The following is a 21,102-nucleotide window of genomic DNA, read 5'->3' as shown; positions in this document are numbered from 1 at the left end:
CAGGTGTAACCCAGAAGAGAAGGCAATGAATCTTGACCCAGCAGTCAAGGGTGTGGCTCTGCCGGTTATCGGAAGTCAACCTGGCAGAGAACAGAAGTGGCAACTCCAACAAAGGGAACATGGCGCCAGCGCTTGAAACAAACTAGAACAAAATATGCTCAGGAAATGTTTCAGAATACAGAACAGTTAAGTGAGATGAGCTCCAAGAAAAACTTTTGACCTCTGGCTCAGTGACAAAACCCTTGCAAAAGAAATGAATTTGATGAATACACAAATCAGGAATGGGAATAAAAGTAAAATACAATGTTATCAGCCACCTCAATCACCACAACAAAGACAGGGGAGGTAATTGCTTACAAAAACTGGCTGAGATAGGAATGGGTCTGAGGAAGAGAAGTTTCAAAGACAACCTCCTACCAGGCTCACTGGATCCCAATCCCAGGTCAACATCCATATTAGGGTGAAGAAAGATTTTCAAAAGAAATGCTCTAGCCCTAACCGGTTTGGCTCAGTGGATAGAACGTCAGCCTGCAGACTGAAGGGTCCCAGGTTCGATTCCGGTCAAGGGCATGTACCTTGGTTGCAGGCACATCCCCAATGAGGGGGGTGTTCAGGAGGCAGCTAATTGATGTCTCTCTCTCATCAATGTTTCTAACTCTCTATCCCTCTCCCTTCCTCTCTGTAAAAAATCAATAAAAATATAAAAAAAAAGAAAAAAGAAAAGAAATGCTCTAAACCCAAATCCAGAGGGGAAAGGAAATAAGAAAGAAACTAACACTTGGTGACTGCAATTCTGCTAGAAGCTTTATGTACATCATCTTATTTTATCCTCATAACAATTCTAATAAGGGAAGTAATGATCCCATTTCACAGCTAATAAAACTGATGTTCTTAAAAAATTAAGTAGCATGCTTAAGGTCACACTGCCAATAAGTGGAAGAGCTGGTATTTGACCTGGGAGTGTTACATATATGTGGGTAGCTTTCTTTTTAATGGGTCCTTACTTATTTTAATTTCTCTTGGGATTTATTTCACTCATTTGACAAATATTTATAGAGAGGCTGCTAGATAAGTCATAGCAATGACTACAGTCTTCACCTTTGAGAATTTAATTCTCGTGTACTACTACTTCAACACCTCATTAACTCCAATTTGGGGTCATGGAGAGGAAAGATAGGGAATCAGAGACCTAAAGAATTTTAATATTCATTCACCTTTAAGTGAACTGAACAACAACCTAAGTCCTTTGGAGTTTACCGCTTGGTTATTCTGATTTACATGTAACTTAAACACACACGTACAACTTGAACAGGTAATAAATAATATGAAAGCTACTCCACAAGTCAGTGGTAAATGGATATACAACCAAAAGAATTTCTATTAATATCACTAGAGAATCGCTTGAGGAAGTAAAATGTTATATGAGGAAGTAAACAGTTATGTGCGCCTAAGCCAATAATTTAAGACTTTCTTAATAGCTATTTGGTGAATGCACAATGAGTGAAAGAAAAATATTGGCAAGGATAACATTTTAGTAAATGACTTGAAGCCCTAACCAGGGAGAAACCAAATAAAAGTTGCCCATAAAGAGCAAAATATTCCCCAACCTATTAACCTGTTTTCAACCCAACTCAACAGAGAATAAATTAATGATCTGGCCACTGGGGAAGATACAGTCATGTAAATGTCTGAGCAGAATGTAGATGGGCGAGCCATGTAGCCAGGTGTCAAAGAAACAGGTGAGATTCTCGACCTACGGACTAGACTCTCTAGGTAGACAGACAGGACCACAGGGGCCAATGCATGAAGGAACCAGTCTGGCCAGTGGTGGATGCCCACCCCAGTCAGACCAAATTGGTGCAATGTCAAATTGGCCTTATTGTGAACTCTATTCAAAAGATAAAGGCACAGGGTAAAGAAGGAGATGGAATTTTCTGTCAGATGGTTTGGATCTTAATCTTAAATATGTCATTGTTTCACTTTGCCCCATTTCATTTCCTTCTTGCCCACCTTCCATCAAAAGTGGCACAGAGTGCCCAACCAGTGTGGCTCAGTCAATTGGGCATCATCCTATGCACCAAAAGGTTGCCTGTTAGATTCCCAGTCAGGGCACATGCCCAGGTTGTGGACTAGATCCCTGGTAGGGGCGTGCAGCAGGCGGCCAATGTTTCACTCTCATATGTTTCTTTCTCTCTCCCTTCCTCTCTCTCTAAAATCAATCTTAAGAGGCCCGGTGCACAAAATTCGTGCACGAGGGGGTGGTCCCTCAGCCCAGCCTGCACCCTCTCGCAATCCGGGACCCCTCAGAGGATGTCTGACTGCCAGTTTAGGTCTGATCCCTTGAGGAGTTTACAGTCCAGTGGGGGAGACAGGTGAATCAGATTTCAGTGGAGATAGGACCTAGAATGTGGCTGAGCAGAAAATGCCATAGCAAAACATAGGAACAGCACTTGACTCACTTCTTGGGGTCAGATTTCCTAAAAGCAGTGACATCAAGCAGAAGTTTATAGGATGAACAGATTTGCTATGCAGGGATCGGGCCTAACCTGGCAGTCAGACATCCCTCTTGCAATTTGGGTCCACTGGCTCCTAACCGCTCGCCTGTTTGCCTGCCTGATCATTCCTAACCACTCACCTGCCTGCCTGATGCCCCCTAACCACTCGCCTGCCTGCCTGATTGCCCCTAACCACTCTGCCTGCCTGCCTGCCTGATTGCTCCTAACCACTCACCTGCCTGCCTGATCACCCCTAACTGCTCGCCTGTCTGCCTGATCACCCCTAACTGCCTCTGCCTCTGCCTCTGCCACCATGGCTTCATCTGGAAAGACGTCTGGAATGACATCTGGAAGGTCGTTCAGCTGTCCAGTCTAATTAGCATATTATGCTTTTAATATATATATTTGTATAAAGTGGCATTGAGTAAGGAAGAGGCAGACCCACAGCAGCAAGGCAAAGTGTCTTAGAGACTGGAAATCACCTAGCCTTGCAGGCCAAGACTTAGAAGAACACAGCTTGTGGCAAAATGGTAACAACTGGTGAATCTAGGTGACAGGTATGTGGGTTTCACTGGATTGCTCTTTCAACTTTTCTGTATGTTTGGCATTTTTCTATAAAATAAAGTGTGAGCAAACAAAACACAGCTTTAAAAATGTTTCAGTGAGAAAGGGATGAAAATGGTGTATCATTCCCCAAATCTCAGGGCAACACTCAGTGATAAACTCTGGATAACTCTAGATCTCAGTCAACTTGGCATTGCTTCTGACCTCTGCAGTTTGTGGTCACTCTTCTCCCCGAAGCCAGCCTTGTCTTCTCAGAGAGTGCCACCGATACCCTCATCTGAGGACACCACCAGTACCAAAGGATTAAACAAGGGCGGTTTTTCCTATGCATGGGGTTGGCAAAAGAGCTGCCAATGTGGAAGTGGAAAAAGTCATTGCGAAGGGATGAGATTCATTCAAGTGACAACCTGCTCCATCGCTGGCCATTCCAGGAAAGTAGGGAGGGGAGATTTGTAATGGGAAAGGAAATCTGTTACTCTATATGCATCATAATTCACTTCATGACTTAGTCCGGAAGGAAGGGAAATCTATTTGAATTCAGCGCCTGCCTGACTAGCCCCTTGTTGACCTCCCCACGCTGTCTGTCTGTCACACCTCAACCCTCTATAAAGATCAAAATATCTCCGCTGTGCTCCACAAGGACTCACAGGGGCACCACACACTCTCCCTGGAGGGCTTGACCTGCCTTCCAGGTCTGGGATTTACCAATGTCACTCAGCAAGGTGAGGATGGCTCCTTCCCGTAGGCCACAGCAGTTCTCAAACTGGTTCAGATACTGTCAAGAAGATGAAAAGAAGTGTCAGGCTGACTGGTCATCAACCACCAATAAGTCCCCAAGGGGCTTTTACCAGTCATGTGAGTGCAGACCCTGGCCCTGGGCTTTGGGAACCTGGGCTGATGGGCAGCCGGGGCAGCAGGACTGGCAGGAACTGGCCCGAGGCGGAGAAGGAGGAAGTCTGAGAACTCCCAGAAGCGCTCACTTACGAGTAGCTGAGGCGCCTCTGAGTCATTCTAAGATGAGGGATTTTCAGTCTCACCTGCGCTGCAGTTTTGAGGGAGACAGGCCAGAGTCTAAGCTCAACCACAATTGGTCCACTGCGCCTGACCGTCCCACAAAAGGCAGGGTGGAAGGCTCTCGCTAAAAACCACCCTCTGATCACTTCCCAACATTGCCTTGCCAGTGGGGTGATGATGACAGGAGGGAATATTTAATGAGCACTTACTACGTGCCTGGCACTGGGCTAACCTCTGCACAGATAAGCCAGGTAAAGCTTTACCTGCAATGCCTCATTGCATCCTCCCCACTGCCACTGAGGTAAGTACTGGTGGAATTTCCATTTCGTAGGTGAGGAACCTGAGACTGGAGGGGGTCAGCGATCTGTCTGCTCACACAGCCATTCCAGGGCAGAGCTGGAATATGAAGCCATGTGTATCTGAGGCTCGAGCCCAAACACTTAACCCCTTTGCCCTCCTGGCCCTCCCAGCTTATTGAGGGGCCCATTATACTACTGGAAATTGGCCTCAAATGAAGACAATGGAGACAAAACTTCCCAATTGATGTTTACAGTCACTGACTAACACTTATAACCATGAACGTTCAAGAGCCTGTTTCCTGAGCAGGGCATACGGACTTCACTCTTTCAATCTGTTCTGGCTTTTACACTTGCTCGTGTGCTGGCCACGCTTGTCTCGCTATGACCAGGGTGTAGATTTTGAACTTTTTAGAGGAGGGAAAGACAGGCCACCTCATCTGGAGAACACAGAGAACCCCATCACTCTGGGCAGCAGCACCGTCCTCCAAGTTCTCCCACCCCCACCCTGTGGGTAACAACATGGACAGAGGCCCGTTAGGCTGCAATCACTTCCCCCTGAGCACCCTGCGCCCACGCCAGGCCAATCACGCGGACGTGTGTGCCTTCTTCCCTGGCTGACCGGCTCTGTGCCGCCTACAAGAGCAAGTCTGAAGTCCTGTGCCCAGCCCTCCACAATCTGGTCACATCCTACCTACCTCCTACATTGCCCTCAAAGAACCATCTGCTCAGCTACAACATGGCTGTATCTCCTCAAATAACTGCAGTTAGTAATCAGATGATTGTCAAAGGTTAGGAAAATAAAGAGGAAAAATTGAAGCTCTGTCACGTTCCCCATTTCTCATCCGTTATCAGTGCCCTGCCTGCGGTCTTGCCAGCGACTGTGCTCACATCCTGCTGTGACACTCCCAGGATGCGCCCACCTCCCGGGGTGGAGAAAGCTACTGGGGCGGATCAACCTTCACGGAAAGTTTCCTTGTAAAAAAGGAGGCGGAAGGGGCCCAAAGAGTAATGAGAACAGCACATGATGCTGGGTCCAGGAAACTGCCATGTGAAGGCAGAAGAATTGCCTGGGCATCCCCGTCGTGGGCCTCCTTCTAGAGCAGGGGTGCGGAACCGTTTTTCTGCCAAGGGCCATTTGGATATTTATAACATCATTCGAGGGCCATACAAAATGATCAACTTAAAAATTAGCCTGCTAGCCCTAGCCAGTTTGGCTCAGTGGATAGAGCTTCGGCCTGTGGACTGAAGGATGGCACGTTGGTTCAGTGGCTACAGCATCGGCCTGCGACTGAAAGGGTGGCATGTACCTTGATTGCAGGCTTAATCCCTGCGTGCGGGAAGCAACCAATTGATGTGTCTCTCTCACACTGACATTTCTCTCTCTCTGTCTTTCCCCCTCACTTCCACTCTCTCGAAAAAAAAATTTTAAAAAAATCAATGGAAAAATATCCTCAGGTGAGGATTAACAAAAAATTTTTTGTTTTAATTAGCCTGCTATATTTGGTCAAACATTTAATTAACTCACTCTTAATGCCTTGGCAAGACCAGACCACATGATTTCATGGGCCTTATTCGGCCCTTGGGCCGGACGTTTTCCACCCCTGCTTTAGAGTGAAGAGCTGAGGGAGACGTGCACTAACAGGGACGTTTCAATACAAAGCAAGTTCAGAGCTTTCAGTTCTCCTCTTGCTATATGGCACAATTCAGCTTCACGGGTGGAGAGGTGGCCTGCATGTGGGTTCGAGCAGGCTGTGCCAAGCTCTGCCACTGCAGCTGTGAGGGTTATAACCACCTAACCTCTCTGGGCTGTGATATCCACCCTTTCCACGGGAATCGTAACTATTTAACCAATGTCACAGGGTTGTTAATCGAGGCAATGTGTAAAAGCAAGTTGTGTGATGCTGTTTTAGAGAACATGGGGGAGGTGGACACACACCACTGTCCCCGAGATGAGGGAGAGCTGCCATCACCCACCCTGAAGTGCACGTTCTAGTAAAGAGAAGCTAATGTGAGAAGGAAGAAAGCAGAGCCCAGAAGGTGAGTCAGTGGTGGCTCTGGAACCCCAGCCGGGTTTCCTGACTACTGAGCCAGGCCCCTTCCTGCTCCGCTCTGGGACCCTGAGGGCACTGCTGCCACGTCTGTGGGAGCAATCCCTCCTAATAAGGACAGCAGTGATGCTGACATGCGAGGCTGAAGTGGCCCTGACGTGCCGAGGGAGGGAAAGTTTGCTTTGGAAGGTGTCCAGTCTTTCCCCGTCCTGAAGACCTGGTGATTGCTTCCTTGTCATTTTAGTAATCGCTGTGCAGAACGTACAGTGAGCCCTTCCCTGACTTTCTCGTAAGAGCCTCTGATTCACACCCCACACGGGGCAGGGACGGGGGATTTGAGAAGGAAAAGCAATCCCGCTGAAGTCACCGGGGCTCCGAGCTTCCTGATGATGAAAGAGGTGAAAGGTCTCCCCACTGCTCCCGCCCAGACAGGCTGTGCCCGCCACCCGGGAAGCCTCACCTTTCGGAGATCCCCTCCTTGGCAGTACTCCATGGCCAGCAGGGGCAAGTCATTGGGAGCCAAATTCTGCATCCCCTCGGGGACATCCCGGGCAGCCACCACATTGGGGTGGTTGAGCCTAAGAAGGAGGAGAAACCAGTGAGGGAGGAACCCAAGCGTTGGCTCAAACCCACTCCCCACTCTGCCCATGTCTCATCGAAGCTCGCCTTCTAAGAAGGGCCTAGGTAGCCAAGTGCCCTCGGAAGTAAGTAGGAAGACAGAGGTCAGGAACCGGCGACTCAACCCAGTGCCTGGTCAGTTAGCATCCACCCAGATCTACTTTCAGCACCATGAACTCAAGAGCTCGGCGACTGCATCAGTATACCTTAACTTTCTTTTGAGTGCCCCATATCAAGTCCTCATTGTACTTTGAAACTGCTTCTAAAATCAGAGAAAGTAGAGGGGATTTCCAATCTCATGCCACTCGAGTGGCGATGGTGTGTGTGTGCCCGGGTGCGTGTATGTGCATGCGGACAAGGTGACGCCTCCCCTTTTTAAGAGGTTCATGGAGGGGGCACCTGTTTAATGAGGCTGCTGGGAGGACAGCATCCATCTAGGCCAGGGGTGGGCAAACTTTTTGACTTGAGGGCCACAATGGGTTCTTAAACTGGACCGGAGGGCCGGAACAAAAGCATGGATGGAGTGTTTGTGTGAACTAATATAAATTCAAAGTAAACATCATTACATAAAAGGGTACGGTCTTTTTTTTTTTTAGTTCTATTCATTTCAAACGGGCCGGATCCGGCCCGCGGGCCGTAGTTTGCCCATGGCTGATCTAGGCCATGTCTCCACACTGGAGGAACATATATCAGCAATAGGTTCACAGCAGTGGAGTCACATGCCACCTTGGAATTGGAAATATCGGGGGAAAAGGATTTTTGCTGACAAAGGGAAATTCACTGGGATAACTATTTTAAAGTCCTTAATATAACAAATGAAACTGACCAGAAGTCTCTGACAAGGCCCAGTGTTGGACGCTAACCACCACTGCTCTGCAAGTCATTTACCTGGACAGTCTGGCTGGTATTCTGATTGAGGGACTGAGATATGCAGCAGGTGGGTCTGTTGCTCCAGATCCCAAAGTTCAGCTGGCACCCTCCAGATTTCATCTCAATGTCCCATGGTCCCTCAGCTCCTGCAGTACCCTTGACACCCCCGTTCCCCGCCCCCAATCTTCCCCAGGGGCAGCTCTGTCGAAGTGGCTCGGTGTACTGGTGCTCCGACCTCACCTTCTCATGATCTGGATCTCCAGGCACCACCGCTCTCGATTCCGGGGGCTGAGCTCCTGCCGGCACTGCTTGATAGCGATCTGCTCACCTGTTTCCTGCAGGGAGAGCACACACAGGAAGGGTCAGCACAACCAATGACAACCACAGAGAAACTCATGGGTCAAATCGGGAATTGTCTCCATAGAGCCCAAAGCATGGATCTTGATCCCCTCCCAGCTCCTGGGGCCCACAGACATATCCACTGGTAAATATCCCCAAGTCACCTGCCAGCCCATCAGGCTGGTCTCCACCCTCCCCGCCTCTCACCCCGCCCTTCTCTCTCCTTATTTCTATCCATCCAGAGTCTACATCGAGGCCTTGCTCCTTCCCACCTCCTCCTGAAACCTCTGCTGACCATTCCAGCCTGAGAGATTTCTCATTCCTCCGAACCCGACTGCTGTCACACCAGGTTGAACCATATGACATTGCGATCTTGACCATTCTGACCTGCACAACTGATACTTCCATATGGCTCAACCAAACAGTCAACGCCACATTCTCTTCATGTCTCATGTTTCTCTTCTTTTTCATGTTTCTCTCTCCAGAGAGAATGCAAGCCTAGTATAGTAGGTGGAAGACAGACTGATTTCAAATTCCAACCCAGACATTTACTAACTCTGTGACCTTGAGCAGACCATTTAGTCTGACTCAGCTTTTTCATCTCTAAAATGGGAATACAGATGCCCAACTTCAGGACTGTCATGAAGCGAGCCCCTCGCAGGTGTCCAATAACACTCCTGGGGGCACACCCATGTCACGCAGGTATCCCTGGCATTTAAAGTCCTCTGAAGCTTGGCTCCAACCTGCCTTCCCTGCCATTCTCCCATGACTCCACCCCAGGCACCTGACACTACAGCTAGGTTACTCCACTTGTCCCACTCCTGTGCTTTTCTAGTCTATGCTCTGATAGGTGCACAGGCACTACAGTCTTCCTACTGCAAGGGGCTCTTACCCTCCTCTAAACAGGTAACTCCTCCATTGCACATACCTACCAAGGACTTATTTCCCATTGGGCCATAGGGTTATCTCCTCTTCTCTTAGTTAAATTTGTCTATCCTCGTGCACTTTAACCTCTTCTCTACTAACTAGCACAATTGAGGTTTTGTGAATGGAAGAGAGGTAATAAAATGTTTGTGAATAATTAACTGATTGCCTGGGTCCTGAGGATCCACCTTTCCCTGTGACTTAGTGCTCTAGGCAGCACCAAGGAGCTCATGGGGACAGACTAAAAGTGGAAGGCCCTGAGGCTGCAGCGTTGGCAGTAGCAGGGACAGCGGCTCTGGCCTTGGCAGTTCCAGACACCACAAGGGGGTCACCACTATGCTGCTGCCACCTCCATGCAGGCCTCCAGGATTGCTGAGGGAAAGCAGCTGCCCCTGGCTATGGCTTTGGTGACACCAGCCTGGGAGATGGTCCTGCCATCAGCGAGCAAGCTATACCAATACTATGTTCTGTGCACACGCAGCAAGAATCTCCCCAATAGCCATATACTCAGTATGCAGCCGGGAAGAGCCACAGAGTACAGGACAGTACAGTAACCCCTCAATAAGAAAATACTTCAAAGCCATCTCAAAATCCTACTGCTGCCCTCCTTGAGGTGCTGCCAGGCCATTTTCTCATTTTATGAAAATGCATACTGAAAAGAATCATAAGCCTTATAATTATTAGCCTTATAAGTGCAGCAATTATATGGTACTGAATGGGACTTAAAAAAACACATGTCAAGGATCGTGGCAAGACCTCCCAGTGTGCATGTGGCTGTCCTGTGGCAGCAGAACTGCATCACAGACACACATTTACCAAACTAGCCATGATCCCTGCAGGAACAGGGAGAAAAGGAAAAATGGAAGTCTCCAAACACAAGCAGAAGTTGTCTAGTAAGACCACTGAATCACTGCTCAATAAACCAAACCCTAAAACTAACAAAAACTATAAGCTTCAGAAATAAGGTGGCAGCATCTCTGACCCTTACAGCTCCAATGCCAGAAAACAGATACTTACAACACCTCTAAGATACTCTCAGAAGTTGCTTTTATCAAATCCCAGTATTGCTGGGGTTAAGCTCTCCATCATGCAGTTACCTCACACACCTACTCTTTTTTTCAGCAGTTCTATGGAGATATAATTCACATACCATACAACTCATCTATTTAAAATATACAATTTAATGGTTTGGGGTATACTCAAGAGTAGTACAACAAAGCCACAATCAAATTTAGAACATGTTCATCATCCCCCAAAGAAACCCCATATCCATCAGCAGTCACTCCCCTTTTACCCCCAACTCCTCCAGCTCTAGGCAACTATCAATCTACTTTCTGGCTCTACAGATTTGCCTGTTCTGGACATTTCATATAAGTGGAATCATATAGTATGTGGTCTTTTGTGATGACATCTTCACTTAGCATGTTCCTAAGGCTCACCTATGCTGCAGCCACAGGCGTACTTTGGTGACAACAGTCCTTGGTGCAGCCCGTAGTACTAGGCATTGATAACCAGGTCTGCCGTAAGTATCATTCACATACTTTGGTATTAGATCCCTGATCTTCGCCTAGATCCTAAGGCTCTCTCTCTCTGAAGATGTTGAAAAATTGCAAATTTTGTTTCTATTGAACCAATTAGTACAGTTGTGCAAGTGAACCTGAGTAGAAGTCCACTTAGGAAATGTATCAAAAGAATACCATTTTCAATCAATGTACAGACTTCATTACATCTCACAAAATGTCATGCCCTCTATATCATGAACTTGTGAATTCCTCTGTCTGTTCTCAAACTTATTTGAATTTGGTTTCAAGTTTCCTTTCCCATCAGCATTCAGACTCACACTTTTGCCCAGTTCTCTGGTAACTTCATCAGTAACAGCTCTCACATGCCGTTACAGATGCTTGTTTCCAGTCAGATGGGATCGCCACAGAAACTCAGACTGTGGAATGCAGAGTTTTACAAGTGAGAGAAGACTGGTGGGCCACGCTGTAAGATGAGGTGACACTGCTGAGAGTGTCCACACAGTATGTGACGTTTTGCTGGACAGACTTATAAGCAACAGTTCAGCAGAAGACACACATGGCTTGTTACCTCAGAATGACTCTGAGAGTTTAAACCAAGATATTTTAATGTACACCTATTTTCCAGGCCAGTGTTGCTCAGTGGTTGAGCATCGACCTATGAACCAGGAGGTCACAGTTCAATTCCCAATCAGGGCCATGCCCAGGTTGCTCAACGCCCAGTAGGGGACGTGCCGGAGGCAGCTGAACAATGATTCTCTCTCATCATTGATGTTTCTCTCTTTCTTTCTTTATTGATTAAGGTATTACATATGTGTCCATATCCCCCCATTGCCCCCACCCCCCCCAATCCTGCCCTCACCCTCACCTCCTGTTGTCTGTGTCCATTGGTTATGCTTATATGCATGCATACAAGTCCTTTGGTTGATATCTCTCTCTCTTTCTTTCTTCTCTCTCTCTCTCTCCTTCTCCCTCTCCTTCTCCCTCTCCCTTTCTCTCTGAAATCAATAAAAATATATTAAAAATATAAAATGTGCATCTATTTTAACTTCAATTCAGAAGAGTGTGTTAGTTTTCTATAGCTGCCACAAACTTAGTGGCTTAAAACAACACAAATTTGTTCCCTTAAAGTTCTGGAGGTCAGAAGTCTAGCACAGGCCTCACTGGACCAAAATCAAAATGTCAGCAGGGCCATGTTCCTTTCTGGAGGTTCTAGGGGAGAATGTGCTTCCTTGCCTTTTAGAGCTTCTAGGTGGAAGGTGCCTGTGTTCTGTGGCTCAGGGCACCTCCCTCCATCCTCAAAGCCAACCATGACCGGTTGAGTCTCTGTCACATTGCATCACTCAGACACTGGCTCTCCTGCCTCCCTCATCCAATCCAGGATACCCTTCCCATTTAAAGCCAACTGCTTGGCAACTTTAATTGCATCGACAACCTTAATTCCCCTTTGCCATGTAACCTCATATACTCACAGGTTCAGTATATTAGGACATAGATATTTTTGGTATAGGCCATTATTTTACCTACTACAAACAGTATGCTTCCTTCATAAAAATGATGATTAATCAATCCCAAAAGGTAGATTTATTAAGTGACTTAGATAATATTTTAGGTACTCTATCTATACCTTGGATAACTGTAGAGAATTGTAGTCTTCTGCTCAACACAAACACTGAACCTAACACACCTGTCACCTGGCCCAACCCAGACTCCAGAAATAGATTTTGATACTTAAAGATTAATACCGAAGATGGAAGATTTTATATTGGCCTCAATATTCAAACTCAAACTAAAGAGTAAATTTAGTAATATGAACACTGGGAAAACGGGGTGTGGAGACCAAAACTGACTTTCTATTTGTGGACAATTCAGCTTAGTCCTAAGGTTATAGGGGAAATCCTAACTTCCTAGGCCTAGGGATGTCCCATACAGTTACAGACACACCAACTATTTTTACACAGTGGCCCTCTGGAAATATTCTAAAACATTCCGGTTTTTCTGTGAGTAATGTTTCACTTGAACTACAAACCCAAACACTGACTTTCTGCTGCTTAAAATATACCTGGTCTAGAAAGCAGAATTCGATGAAACAGTACAGAAACAGACTATGACTACTGGTTTTGAAGGCCTGGGGAGTCTGTTCTTCACCAGCAGTGAAACTCAAACAGCGGCAGATGGTTTCTTTATTTGGCCTGGAACCCCCTAGTCTCAGCTCTGTTCTGTGGAATCCTAGACTTGGCCCGGAACCATCTCACTATCCAACTTCCAGTAAGTGGACTCCTCATTGGGGACAAAATTTAAAATTGGTTTGTATTTTGAGAAATGGAGACAGGGGCCAACAGTGTTATCTATGTTGGATAAAGTTCATTACAAAGGTCACTAAGAGTCTCTGTGATTCTTTGCTTTTTGTACATGAAAACATAAAAAGTGTGTATAAATGTGAGTGTATTATAAAGTGTAGAAGGCAGGAGGCGGTGGGTTGGGGAGACACATCCTCAGACTTCTGAGAGCTATCAAAAGTTGCCACAGCAGCCCTAGCCGGTTTGGCTCAGTGGATAGAGCATCAGCCTGTGGACTGAAGGGTCATGGGTTTGATTCCAGCCAAGGGCACATGCCTGGGTTGCAGGCTCGATCCCCACTAGGGGGCATGCAGGAGGCAGTTGATCAATGATTCTCATCATTGATGTTTCTATCTCTCCCTCTCCCTTCCTCTCTGAAATCAATAAAGAAATATATATTTTTTAAATTAAATTAAATTTTTTTTTAAAAGTTGCCACAGCAGTAATCTGGAAGACTAGTTTATATAGGAGCTGGCGCAGCTTCCCAAAGTTAGCCTTCTTTTAATGACCAGAGAAAACTCACAGGAAGCCAAAACGTACATTCAACCCTTAGCACAGAAAGCCCAGTCTCTTGTTACCATGGCCACCATCCAACAGGCTATTATAGCACAAGGGGGCAAGTGGTAATAACCTCCTCATTCCTTCTCAGGCGCTGCCCTCTAAAAGGAATGTTTCAGAAAGGAGGTGCAAAGCTGGGCCCTGAGAGACCCCAGTGACAGAACTCAGGCCTGACAGTCCAAAGGTCCAGGGGCTGACTGCAGCTTTACCCCTGACTCAACAGTGTTGAACAGTCAGTGCTGAGAGAGCTCCGACTTCAACCCGCTCTATTCAGTGTAAACACCCAATGGACACAGTAGCCTCCACACTCACCACGGGGCTCAGGGATGAAGCAGGTCAGGGTGGAACGCCCTCATCCTTCGCCTGGTAAATGTGTGGCATTGAGCCTATTACTTAAGCTTCTGGGTCCTAATCCACAAGATGGAAATGACTCTACCCCTTCCGGTGCTGGCAGTTACAATGAGATGGAGGGTCTGATACACAGTGAGCCTTGAGTAAATGACACTGGTATCATTTCCTTTCTCTAGCCCTTTGCGCATGTTGCTCTACCCATCGGAAGTGCCCTGTCTTCTCCCATCAGACTATCTACAGTCTATTTCCTTTCAAGATCCTGCTCAAGTTCCATTTGCTCAAGAAGCCTTCGCTCTCCTCTGAGCATTCAAGAAAACAATATGGATAGAGCACCTAGACCAGCTGGCACACAACACTCTTGATAAATAGTAGCCATTATCATTTCCACACAACTGGGTGCTTATATTTCAATATACTGGATAAATTTCTAAGTATTCGTCTTCCCTCCTCAATTAGAGCATAAGCACATTAAGGACAAGGTCATGTCCTTTCTCCCCTTCATGGATTCGTGATGGAGCTGAGGTCAGTGTTCAATAAATTCTAAATGAACTGACAAAAGTCTTTAAGACTTCAAACACACAGATAAGCTGAAATGAGCTTAGTCTTATCCAGTGAGGGGACAAGTAAAAGTCAGTACTAAGAAGGGATGTTTAATAATACCTTACCTTTTATATCTTTGTAATAGGCAAGGCATATATGGCCTCATTTTATCCTCACACAAGCATCATTTGGGACCCAAGACAGTCCTTCCAGACCCTTTCACATCAAAGCACAGAGAATATATTTGTATGGCATCCTAGGACTTTTCCAGGAGCTTCCAGAGAGCTGCCCATGTCTGGCCCAGAGCCAAGGGGAACAATATCTTAGCATCCTAAAAATCCAAGGGGGAAAAAAAAAAAAAATCCAAGGGGAAAGAGGGCACTGAGGAGACAAATGGTGATGGGGAAAATAAAATGTACTAAAAAAAAAAAATCCATGGAGGAAGTTGTGGCCCTAAGTCATGAAGCTGTCAGGATTTGAACCCAACGTTGTGTGACTATGAGTCATGTATTTTCCCCCCTTTTCCCCACCAGGTGCTGCAGTCTAAGGCCACTCAGATCTTCGCCTTTTCCTCTTCTTTTGTTTTTAAGAAAGATCTTTTTGAAATTATCAGCCTATCTAGGCTGTACTGACCCTTGGGCTGAAGATGTAAGGGAGTAAGTACCAACGCAGCAAGGATTGTCAAGGCCCATGCTTAGTAAGGGAATAAAAAAACTCAAGGACACAGGACTGAGGTCATTGTTACACTGCCCTTCCTCACTGGGGAATAATCTTTTTAGAGTTCTCTGTTAAACAAGGAAGACATCTACTTTGTCCTCCCTTTTTCCCTTACTGCTTTGAAATGGTTTAGAGTAGACTGATTATGGAGAACTGATAATGTCCTAGGGGTTTCCCCACCTTGGATTCCCCCACTATAGAGCAGTCACAGTGGTAGGTTCAGATTCCAAATCCTTCACTTACTAGCTTAGCCTCTTAGGGTAAGTGGCTTAGCCTCTCAGGTATAGTTCCGTTTTCTCAGCTATAAAATGGAATTAAAGACAATAGTACTTCCTTCTAGGTTTATTGTGCAGACTGGAGATAACGCATGTAAAATACCTAGCCAGGCCTGCCAATGTAGCTCAGTGGTTGAGCGTCAACCTATGAAATAGGAGGTCACAGTTTGATTCCTGGTCAGGGCACATGCTAAGGTTGTGGGCTCAGTCCCCAGTAGGGGGCATGCAGGAGGCAGCCAATCAATGATTCTCGCTCATCGTTGATGTTTCTATCTCTTTCTCCCTCTCTGTTCCCCACTGGAATTAATAAAAATATATTTTTCTAAAAACTAAAATAAAATAAAATACCTTGCCCAATGCTGGCATGTAGTCAATTCTCAATAAATGATGGGTCTACTATTAGGCATCACTTATCTCACTGAGGATACCAATGCTTAAGTTCTTTTACGCAATGTCTCTTGTGATAAAAAAAAAAAAAAAAAGTCTCTTTTGTAGACAAGATAAAGCACATAGAGTATTAGGAAAACATGCATGATTATGTTAAGTATAATCATTACACTTGACTAGAGTTAAGCAAATCGACCTTACCCTAGCCCAGCTGCATTCTTCAAAAGGTCCTGAACAGAGGGGTATCCAGCAGACAACACAACGCTCATGTTCTGATCCTGAACACTGATTCAAGAACCCCCACTAAGCACCTAAAGCAGCTCTACAGATTTCTCCAACCAAGGAAGAACCTAGGAGGATGGTGCAGAACCTCCTGGACTGAGCCAGGCTCATCAGCAAGCAATCACTAAGAATTTGTGAACACTCAACTCCTCCCTCCACTTTCTATTCCACCACTAAGTCTTATCAATTCTACTCCTAAAATAGCTCTTAAATCTGCCCCCTTCTCTCCATCTCCACCACCATCAGCCCTGCCCAGTCTCTCACCTGGACTACTCAAAAAACCTCGTAACTGGTATCCCCACATGACAGGGTAGTGCCAGAGGGGTCCTGGTACCAGTTCCTCAGAGCTGATTGCTAAATATTTAGGAATTCAGTGAGAACTGGTTGTCAAACTGTCAGTGGCTTGAAATAAGCCATGATGGGGCTAGTTACTCTGCGGAAATCAGGGCTTTTTATTTTTTTTGACAGCTGATTTCCCAGCACACCACTGCGTGGGCCCCTTCCAATCTGTCCCTGCAGTCAGCGTGGATCACCTTCAACAGCTTCCTGTTGCTTTCTGAATCACAGCAAAACCTCCTCAGCAGTGTCTGACTCTCACCTTCTACACTTCAGCCTCCCTGGCTCCTGTTTCCCTGTCATCCTTCTTTCCAGTCACACTGGCCTTTAAGTCCCACCTACCTGCCATGACCCACCCCTCCACAGGGGCTCTGAACAGACTGCTCCCTCTGCCTGGAACTCTCCTCCCACATTCTCTACCCAAATAACTTCGTCAACCCCTCAGTCTCTGCTGGGTGCCACTTCCTTGGGAAAGCCTTCCCCGATGCCTAGTATAAGGACTCACTGCACTTGGCCCTCTCCCATGAGATACTTATCATAGTTGGGAGCTTACACTTATAATTATTGATTAATGGTTCGTTCTCTTTTCCAAAAAAGTCTTTATCAAAAACCAAACGGGTTTTAGTCACCATTGTATCCATCATAGACAATATTTGTGGACGGACTGAATGGATGATTTTGTCTACCTGATACATCCTATATAATAAAAGCCTAATATGCAAATCAACTGAACGGTGGAACGACCGGTCGCTATGACATGCACTGACCACCAGGGGGAAGACGCTCAACGCAGGAGCTACCCCCAGCCCACAGGCCCCAGGCCAGCCAAGGCAGTACCCACAGGGGCCCCCGCAATCGCCCCACTAGTCGCCCCACAGATCAGCCCTGATCGCTGGCCAGGCCTAGGGACCCTAGCCATGCACGAATTGTGTGCACTGGGCCTCTAGTATATAACATAAAGATAGTTGGAATGAGGAAGTGAAAGAAACCCAAAGCCACAAAGAGCCCTGGCTGACCAGGAACTTAGAGCCTTCACAAGACACACTCCTACACACAGACAAAAAGGCATTATATGAGGCATGCCAAATAGTAGAGCTGAAGGAATTCAAAATTCCCACAGAATGAAGGAGTCTATGATGGGTTTATGGAGGAGACGGTCTAGGGCTGACCCTGGAGGAATGGGTAGAATTTATATAAAGCTGTCCGGGAGGGGGAGACTTGTCCCAGAGAGGGCTCAGCCGACAAACCTGTTGGGAACCAACAAAGGGCGGTAATGCTAGAAAGACAGGGAGGCCAGACTGCAGAGGGGCCACAAACAGCAGGATGAGGAGGAGTTTGGTTGTTGGCTTTTTAAAGGAAAAACAAGTTAAGGGTTTTTTTTAATAAGGAAAGGAACTTGAAAATAGTTATTCTATGAGAGTAATACACACACACACACACACACACACACACACACACACACACACACACTCTTAGGCCCATATATATGAAGCCGGAAATAAAATTTAATCTCACAATAGCTTTCCAAACCCAGAGAGCAGATGGAGGGCATTTTGAGCTGGAGATAACAGCCAAGTGGTACATTTGAACAAAACTCTTTTGAAGGGAACCAAGATGTCTCTAGTTCAGCTGCAGTAAGATGTTTGCCATAGTCAAGACTCCAAAAGCCCTAGCGTGTCTAGAAGCAGCCCAGCCCAGGTACATGGGGCTATAGAATGATCTGGTTCTTCTGCTGTAATGCTAGACCCCTGGCTATACTCTGGCCAGAATAAATTTGAGCCAGTGGTGTTACTGAGGCCCCCTCAGCCAGGGGTAGGCTTTGCTAGAACCCTGGTTTACCAGTTGGGTATAAGAATGTTACTGTCGCCCTAACCGATTTGGCTCAGTGGATAGAGCGTTGGCCTGCGGACTGAAGGGTCCCAGGTTCGATTCCGGTCAAGGGCATGTACCTAGGTTGCAGGCACATCCCCAGTAGAGGGTGTGCAGGAGGCAACTGATGGATGTTTCTCTCTCATCGATGTTTCTAACTCTCTATCCCTCTCCCCTCCTCTCTGCAAAAAATCAATAAAATATATTTTTAAAAAAAGAAAAAAAGAATGCTACTGTCGTGCAGAGTACGATACTGGCTAGGCAGCAGACTCGATGGCTCTCGCTACTTGCTGCAGCCAGGCTCCTGGCCAGTGGTATGCAATCTGCCATCCCTTCAGTCCAAAAGGGTGCTCATGGCCAGGCCAGTTTTTCTCAGTGGTCAGAGCGTCAGTCAGTGGACTGAAGGGTTCAATTCCTGGTCAAGGTACAAACCTTGGTTGCAGGTTCCCCAGCCCAGGAAGGGGTGCATGCAGGAGGCAACCAATCAATGTGTCTCTCTCACCTTGATGTTTCTCTCTCTCTCTCCCCCTCCTCCCTCCCTTCCACTCTCTTTCTAGAAATCACTGGAAAAAATATCCTTGGGTAAAGATTTAAAAAAAAAAAAAGGCTCAGCAGCCCTTGACTAAAAAGCAGGTGCCTTCAAGGACTTTGCTAGGTCTAGATTTTGGATCAAGAAGCTAATTTAGCTTTTTGATGAGTGAGAGTTCCCTAGCGCAGTGGTCTCCAAATTGGATATATGCACTGCAGGGGTTACCCAAAACTGGAATCCAAAAAAAAATAAATTAATAAATTAAGCTTTTCTGATATTAACTATCTGGCACTCTCCTCAGACTTTAGTCAAAAGGTCATTTGCCACTTCTGGTACTCGAGGCGTCCGGAGGAAAAGGGCATTTCACAGGCAGGGGTGGACAGGGGCCTATGGGGAGAAGTTGCAGGTTACATGTGCTCCGCTTAGTTATAATTATGAGTTGTATTCTCTAATTTTTAATAACTCTCATAAAGTGGTTGAGTGGCTTAAAAAGGCTCCTACAGAGAATTTCAGTACGTGTAACACCTGCACAAGCGAATAGAAAAATAGAAGAACTAACACTTCTAGTGTGGGAAACTCAGGTCAGACATATAAGGAGCAAAAACAATGAATTTTAATCAGATCTAAAAAGAAATCAGTCCAAATAACTCAAAATTATAAAAATTGTTTGAAATACGGATTTTCATCCCCAGATCCTTAACAATAATTCTCACTTGCATGAGCTTCTGCATATGTTGTGCTGTGAGGTATTGCAAACATTGATAAGGCACTTAAAAATATTTCATTGCCCTGACCGGTTTGGCTCAGTGGATAGAGCATCGGCCTAGGGACTAAAGGGACCCAGATTCCATTCCGGTCAAGGGCATGTACCTTGGTTGCGGGCATATCCCCAGTGGGGGGTGTGCAGGAGGCAGCTGATCGATGTTTCTCTCTCATTGATGTTTCTAACTCTCTATCCCTCTCCCTTCCTCTCTATAAAAAAACCAATAAAAAATATATTTTAAAAAAATATTTCATTATTCTCATCTTTTACATTTTTCTATTTATGTTTTCTAACAGGATCTATTAGAACAAAATATATGTAATACACGATAGTCTAACGTTAGCATAGATATATAATTTAAAATATAATTGAGGCTGAAAGCTTAAAATTCTTTTACTATTTATTTAGGTGGCGTAGTCAGTAAGATTGGAGACCGCTAACCGAGAGTCGGCATAGCGGCCCTGAAAGCCCCATCCTCAGGCCCCCTTCTTCACTCTCTCCCAAGAAGCCCTTGGCCAAGGTGAGCAGCATGCACCCACCTGGCACACGGGTGGGGTACAGGCAGTGAGGGGGGCCTGTCTTCCACAGCCCGCACCCTGCCTGCCCATGGCCCTTCCCCGCTGCACGGACCCCCCCCCGCCCCTACCTGATTGTGCCACCGGATGACGTTTCCGAATCCCCCAGTCCCAAGTCGCTCTTTCATTTCCCAGGCCCCACATGTCTGGGTTGGCAGGGAAGGTGACCAGCTCATTCCGATGCCGGGCTAACTCTGGAAGCAATTTGGGGTGGGAGACAAAAGGTTATGGTTCAGAAAGAATGGAACTCAAGGAGGTGGGGAAGGTAAGAGAGACCATAGCCTTTCCAGGTAAGAGAAGAAGAAACTGAGCTGGTTTGCAACGTGTATGCAAGTTGGGCGTGTATTTTGGTTTGGGGAAGAGAGTTTTGTCTTTCTCACTTTCCCCCACCCCCGCCTCAGCCTGGGGTCAGCGAGCAGGGAGGCAGGTCATGCACAGGAGACGATGCCCTACAGCCCATGACCTCGGAAAGGGATCCCTGGCCTGGACCTGGGCGGGGGGCGCCCTGCCCTGCCCTTCGGCCCCAGGCGTCAGGGGCAGAATCCGTCTGGATTTCCCCACGGTCACGTGTGTCTTCCCACAGCCCCGGTGAATCACGGCGCTGCCCTGCAGCCACCCACCTGGGAGCAGCCACCCACCTGGGAGCAGCCACCCACCTGGGAGCAGCACCCACCTGGGAGCAGCACCCACCTGGGAGCAGCCCCTGGAACGGCCCGCGAGGGCTGCTCTCCGGGCCTCCCCCTCCAACCACACCCCAGACAGGCTTCCACGCCCGGAACCCCGACTTCTAAACTCCACACAAGTGTCTTCAGGGGCTCAAGTGAGGCGGGAGGTGCAGGCAGAGCAGAGGGGACCAGGGGTGGGCAGGTGTCCCGGGTCCCAGCACCGCG

General features: G+C 46.9%; 2 protein-coding genes across 7 annotated transcripts in view; one reads left to right on the top strand and one right to left on the bottom strand.

Moving 5' to 3' along the window:
• Positions 1 to 21,102, top strand: part of ANK1 (ankyrin 1, erythrocytic) — a 624,245-nt gene that overhangs the window by 114,487 nt on the left and 488,656 nt on the right. The gene's annotated exons all lie outside the window — the stretch shown is intronic.
• The window catches only part of IKBKB (inhibitor of kappa light polypeptide gene enhancer in B-cells, kinase beta), a 56,123-nt gene that overhangs the window by 34,882 nt on the left and 139 nt on the right, over positions 1 to 21,102 (bottom strand). For all 6 annotated transcript variants that reach the window (XM_005856461.2, XM_005856463.2, XM_014536512.1 and 3 more), the window contains exons 2-5: positions 20,284 to 20,406; positions 8,149 to 8,243; positions 6,881 to 6,998; positions 3,765 to 3,834 (exon numbers count right to left, since the gene is read on the bottom strand). In XM_005856461.2, coding sequence (XP_005856523.1) covers positions 3,765 to 3,834; positions 6,881 to 6,998; positions 8,149 to 8,243; positions 20,284 to 20,388 — 388 coding nt within the window. In that variant the 5' untranslated portion in view covers positions 20,389 to 20,406. The remainder of the gene's footprint in view (positions 1 to 3,764; positions 3,835 to 6,880; positions 6,999 to 8,148; positions 8,244 to 20,283; positions 20,407 to 21,102) is intronic.

Source organism: Myotis brandtii, unplaced genomic scaffold (assembly GCF_000412655.1).
Source record: "Myotis brandtii unplaced genomic scaffold, ASM41265v1 scaffold103, whole genome shotgun sequence".
Classification (NCBI taxonomy): domain Eukaryota; kingdom Metazoa; phylum Chordata; class Mammalia; order Chiroptera; family Vespertilionidae; genus Myotis; species Myotis brandtii.
This window is presented reverse-complemented; position numbering and strand designations above follow the sequence as displayed.